We start from the raw sequence: 6,016 nt of genomic DNA, 5'->3' as shown, positions 1-6,016 counted from the left end.
TTGAAAATTATGAATCAAGCAGAAGTTTCTTAACCAAATAAAATCTACTTGAACTAAGAAAAACTGGCTACAAGAACTTTTTTGCTTGATTAAAAATTATCAAGTTCTTCGGAATGACTTTCTTGGTAAAAATTTTTTCTCTTGAATCAAGTTTGTCTTATCTACGTACATAGTGTACAAAATGATGACTGAATTATTTTAGGATTTTTAATCGTATGTAAAAAAATTTTTCGAAAAATATTGGACGAGTTTCATTAGAATCTTAAAAATCTTAAGTTCTAATAAATTAGTTATTAATTAAATAATGACATACCAGCAATAAAAATTACTATGCTACACAGATATACAATTGAGGAAAAAAAAGAATCGATAAAAATAGTATTGTTGATTATTGACGATGCAATATTGTCGATAGAAGCGTAATTGGCTTAGACCAGTTACAGATTATTTCATCACGTGGCCCTGGGTGAAAATAGATATCCGCGTGTGTGTCAGAGTTATACCGATCGACCTGTCATTCTATGACCCAACGGTCATCAGTGACATTGTTAGAACAGTGAGCTTTATGACAAGTGAATAAGTCCATTTTACAACACTGTTTTATTTTAATGTGTCAATTAGTCATAAAAAATATAATAGTAATAATTAATAATAATCAATTTAGAGTTTTAAACAATTGATTTACACTTGGAATCTCGCTGGTATAGTTGGTAATAATTAGTGGTGATGTATATTAGTTAAGTATACTGGATAAATCGAGTGGCCTTGATGCATCACAAGTGATGAGAATAAATATAATTGCCGTTAATTCGGACTCAATACCACGTTCTATAAGGAGGTGTCGAACTTATCGTAATCTCGTTGGTCAAGTTTTGAACAATTCTCCCTTGACTACGGATCAACTAGACGACAGAATCATTGAAGAGCAAGAGGAAGATATGGAAGACGCTCCAGATCAACCGAGTGGTTTGTATTTAATTATTTGTAGAGTTTAGTTATTATCTCGAATTGATAATTGATACTTAATAATCAATATAGATAACTGATACCAATAACTTTATTTTGTTTTGTAGAATCTACGTCACATCGTATGATACAGACTGAAAAAACTAATAATATAATGTGGCACAATGATTCGCGAGAAGAATCAATTGATAAAGAAGACGATGATGAAGATGATGATGAAGAGGAAGACCTAACTTTTGAAGGGGATAATAATTTAACACGAGAAAATAATCAATCTAGCCTTTTAGGTGAGTAATTATTCAAGAATGTTCTTTCAATTCATTTTAGTATCCCGCAAAAAATCTATATATGATCAACAAATGTACTTAATTTAAGAAAAAACATTATGAACCGAAAAAATCATTTTGAAGAATTTATTTTTGGTCTTTTTATTTTCAGTGATGAAAAATAACTTGAATAAAAAAATTCTATTATTGCAGATCCTCCCGAAATAAAAGTAACAATGGACGATAGTCTCTTACAAAAAGCACATGAATATCGTGTAAATTTTGACGGTTTCGCTCAGATAAATAGATTCAATAGCATTGAAGAATTGCATGACTTCATAAAAAACACAATGAAGATTTCGGAAAATTCAAATAACAATTGTAGTGAAGATAATTCGAATAGACAAGAACTTTATTTGAGTATCCTGTTAAATGAACGACCAGAAGACCGTTTCAAAAAATTGTTTGACGAAAGCCGGTTGACAGTGCGTCGATTGTTAACAAGAAACGAACATATTTTGCGTAAACTATTTGCCTCCGCAAGCTTAGAAAGTTTCCCGAGTCCTCTCGCTCGGATTGAGGAAACCGCTGAAGCCACGGATGAAGATGTAGTTTGTTCGGATTTGCAGGACGATGAAGTTGATGAAAACATGAAAAGATGGTACATGATTGAAATGATTGGATTGTGGTTGAAAATGATTACTGATGTTACTAGTTATCGTGAAGCTATTAAAAGACGAGTGCTGATGAACAGTTGGGGCATTGAGGACAATCAGTATGAAGGTATCGTTGTACCTTTGGAGTACAAATGATGTTATAAATGTTTGATAAAATTATATTGAAAATAAACATTTTAGCAATATTTCAAATGTGTGTACTTATTTATTTTCATAATTAAATATTACTAAATCATTAATGAATTTCTCTGAATTTTCATAATCACTGTTATTATTATTATTGCATTTTTTATTAAATGCTCAGGGAGGTTGTCCTTTTTGTGCTCTTCTTCAGCCGTGATGTTATACTCAGCCGGGGCCGAGAATTCGGTGACATAAATGTCACAAGCGGCTTTGTCGAAGAGCACTATATCAGGTTTGTTGTGATCAATCCTGCGAGTCATTGAGAATGGCATGTTCCAATAAATCTTGCAACTGTCATTCTCAACAACCTGCGAGATATTTCCTAGCAGATAAGGCAGCACTAGTGTCACGTCAATACCGTAGCGATGACGTAGATGGTAGATAATATTCGCACTGGACACTCCGACAAAAGATACATAAGCGTCTCCGGATGTTGTTTCCGACAGGACGTGTCCGGAAGCTGCACCTGGAGTACTTTGCTACGGTATTCGAGTGTTGATGACACCATCTTGGTAGGCAAATGGTAGGCAAACTTCGCTCTGAGCTTGATAATTTGTTTAAAGACGGCGAAACAAGTAAAACTATCAAATACGTGAAAGGAATTCCAAAGATAGTCAAAAAACAAGCTTTTTGAACGCCAAAAGAGAAGCACAAAGAATCATAATTTACACGTATATTATCAAAATACAAGAGGTTTAAAAACTAAGCATAAACAATTCTTAATCTCTTTTGCTCGCTTTCAAGGTGATATTATATGGTAGTGGAACGTAGTTGAATACATCAATGTCTAATGGAGAAATAGCAGATAAATCATATGTGATGTTTAGAAGAGATCGAAACTAAACTAGAAGTGACTAAAAACGAGGAGGAGGTGTCTTGGTCGCCGTAAAAAGAAGCATATCCACTGAACTACTAAAAATTAATAACAATGAAATCGAACAAATTTTCATTAAAATTAAATGCAAAGAAAATGATATTATAATTAGATGCTCTTACCTACCACCGCTATCATCCCTTGACACCTTCAACAATCATCTGAATACAATATCGTATATAAAAGATAAACATCCTAATTGTAAGCTGATTTTGCTAGGTGACTACAACCTCCTTAGTAGCTACGCGCAAGCAAGCTGCAAAAATACTTTATATAATGAGATGATACTTACTAACTGCTAACAATAAAATACAATCCGTAACGATAACGGCCGAACTCTAGATTTATGTTTCAGTAATGCAGACTTAAAAATCAGTAAAGCTGATTCTATCATTAATGAGGATAAACACCATCCAGCTATAAATATACTCGCTGATATTCAGATTAACCTTGCCAAATAATACACCTACCCACTCATTTAAAAGTGCAGACTATATAGGATTGAATGGATTCTTCTTGAGATGTAACTGGATTGACTTGTGCAAGCTGGAATCATTAGAAGACAAAGTTTACTGGCTCTATGATAAAATTAATGAAGGAATCTCACAATACGTACCTATTCGAACTTAAAATCCAAGTAATTGTTTCCATTGGTTTTCGAATGAACTGATCAATAAAATCAAACAGAAAAATGTAGATTACGCTAAATATAAAAGATCCAGATCCAAAATCGCCTACAATAGTTTCCGTAACCTTGAACAAGAATGTAAAAAAATCAGTGAAGCCTGCTACAACAAATACGTCACCAAAACAGAGAATATGATAAAACTAGACACTAGTAAGTCTGGAATTTTATCAAAAATAAAAGAAGAACCGATACTAATGTCCCATCATCAATGACCTGGAACGAAATAACAGCTAACAACGGGAATAAAGTCAGTAACCTATTTGCATCATTCTTTAAAAGTATTTACGAGTATGTCAGGAGACTCCGGAAGATCTGATCATCAATACTTTCCAGCAAAAACAAAGTCTCCGCAACAAACATGCTTGCTGTCCTAGTCTTGCTATACTCTTTTGGGCTCCTCAAATGGTCCCGAAAAGAGTTAAGAGACCTTGAAATCAAAATCCGTAAAGTTCTTAATATGAACCGGAGCATACATCCTAACTCATCAGTCGCCAGATTATACCTCTCCCGATCCATCGGTGGGAGAGGGCTGCAAAGTTTGGAGTGTCTGCATGATCGTTTGGTCCTGGGCTTAACATACGAAGTTGTCAATTTCACTGCATATGAGAACGATTTCCTTATGCAAATTGTTCATACTCATGAAAATAGGCATAGGGGATCGTTTCTCTACAAGGCAGCAATATATGCGACAAGAAATCTAGGTCTCGGAAGTATAAACGCTCTTATTGAATTCGAAAAAGAGGAATTTAAGAGCGTCATCAGGAATGCCGAGAAAGAAAAACTTCTCGGCCAACACCATCATACACTGATGACTTACTTAAATCCAAAAAAATTGATTAAAAAATATTCCTACAATTCAAACGCTGGAGATATTTAGTAAGTTAAAAAATTAATTGATTTTCTTCATCATTTTCATGATCATTGAATTATAATTCAAAAAAATACATAATTATAATTTTGATAAAAAGTTATTTTATGATTTTTTTTTATCAAGTTATTTCAACTTTTATTGAAGAAATTTACATTCTTCCAAATCTACTAAAGACTGTAATATTTTTACTAATAAAAATTGTTTAATAAATTTCTCCTTTTTGTTATTTTAGGGTCATGTTGTCGACAAGTCCTTTCGGCTAATAGACAAACAAAGAAAGAATCAGTGGCTAACAAAGAAGATTATCGATTTATTTTCTATAGTAATTTATATTATTTCTGTTAAATACTCTTCAAAATTATAAAAAAATATCAATCACTCCGATTTTTTCATTGAAAATATTTATTTAAATACGATTATTAAATGTTAGTTTACGGAATAATAATACTCGTGTTTATTTTAATATAAGGTAACAGATGATGACTTGTCAAAACTAAAATATCATTTAGCTAACAAGATAATACATTATCATTTCTTGAATGGTGATATTTTTAAAAATATAAGCTCATTCTGATATTACACTCATCGAGACCATTCATTTGAATACCCACATAAATTTTTTTATACTATATATATATATATATATATATATATGTACATAACAAATATCATACATACACTGTAAAAAGAGCGGTGTTAAAATAAAATAACACCGGCGTAACTTTTCCGGTGTTAAAATACCGGTGTTAAATCGGTGTAAAACAGAGTAATACAAGTATAAAAGAGGAGTCACCATTCTAATTAAAATATCAAGATTATAAAATCTATAAAACATAATAAAATTTAGTTTTTAAATTAAAAAAATAAATAGAAAATATATTAAAGTAGTATTCATTACACTGGCCCACAAAAAAAAAAGTGGTCTATACTTTTAACCAGACCTATCTTTATGTATTTTGACGCGCTAAATCCGAATCTGAAGTCAGTTTTGCCCGTACACCCTCAAAATTATGAGTAAAATGCAAAAAAAAACCCAAAAAAAGCAAAAAATTGCGAAAAACTGCAGTCACAGCGATGAATAAATTTTTGTGAACCCAGATCAAGTATGATTCTCATGTACGTCAATTTACTGAATCTAAATCTAAACGTTAAGTAGCCCCTTGATCCGTCAAAATTTGAAAAAATTGGAAAAAGAGGCAAAAAATCATGAAAAATCGAAATTATCGAGATGAAAAAAATTTTTTGGATTCAGATTGAGTATGATTTTTATGTACTTTGTTCCACTGAATTTGAATCTGAAGTTTTCTTGTCCTATTGACGTTTTGAAATTAAAAAAAATCTCAAAAAATAAAAAAAATCGAGAAAATGGCAGTTTTAAATATGAGAAAAAATCTATTAATCACGATTGTTAATGACTCAGGTGCATTTTAATGGATTAAATATGATCTTAGAATTGAAATATTCACAAAATTTTAAAATATATAAAAAATG

The 6,016-nt window shown here is 31.6% G+C and overlaps 1 protein-coding gene across 1 annotated transcript; it reads left to right on the top strand.

Moving 5' to 3' along the window:
• The first annotated feature begins 370 nt into the window (after positions 1–370).
• On the top strand, positions 371–2,101 carry LOC123259354 (suppressor of Mek1-like). The gene is made up of 3 exons (XM_044719799.1): positions 371–966; positions 1,074–1,253; positions 1,446–2,101. The coding sequence occupies exons 1-3, from the start codon at positions 783–785 to the stop codon at positions 2,042–2,044; spliced, it is 963 nt and encodes a 320-aa protein (XP_044575734.1). The 5' UTR covers positions 371–782; the 3' UTR covers positions 2,045–2,101.
• Positions 2,102–6,016: the final 3,915 nt, after the last annotated feature.

This window comes from Cotesia glomerata, linkage group LG2 (genome assembly GCF_020080835.1).
Source record: "Cotesia glomerata isolate CgM1 linkage group LG2, MPM_Cglom_v2.3, whole genome shotgun sequence".
NCBI classification, from domain to species: Eukaryota; Metazoa; Arthropoda; class Insecta; order Hymenoptera; family Braconidae; genus Cotesia; species Cotesia glomerata.
This window is presented reverse-complemented; position numbering and strand designations above follow the sequence as displayed.

Excerpts from the sequence above, each read along its gene's own strand:
- LOC123259354 (XM_044719799.1), top strand. The coding sequence starts at position 783 with ATGAGAATAAATATAATTGCCGTTAATTCGGACTCAATACCACGTTCT. Across the intron at positions 967-1,073 it reads CGCTCCAGATCAACCGAGTG|AATCTACGTCACATCGTATG; the intron begins GTTTGTATTTAA and ends TTTGTTTTGTAG. Across the intron at positions 1,254-1,445 it reads TAATCAATCTAGCCTTTTAG|ATCCTCCCGAAATAAAAGTA; the intron begins GTGAGTAATTAT and ends CTATTATTGCAG.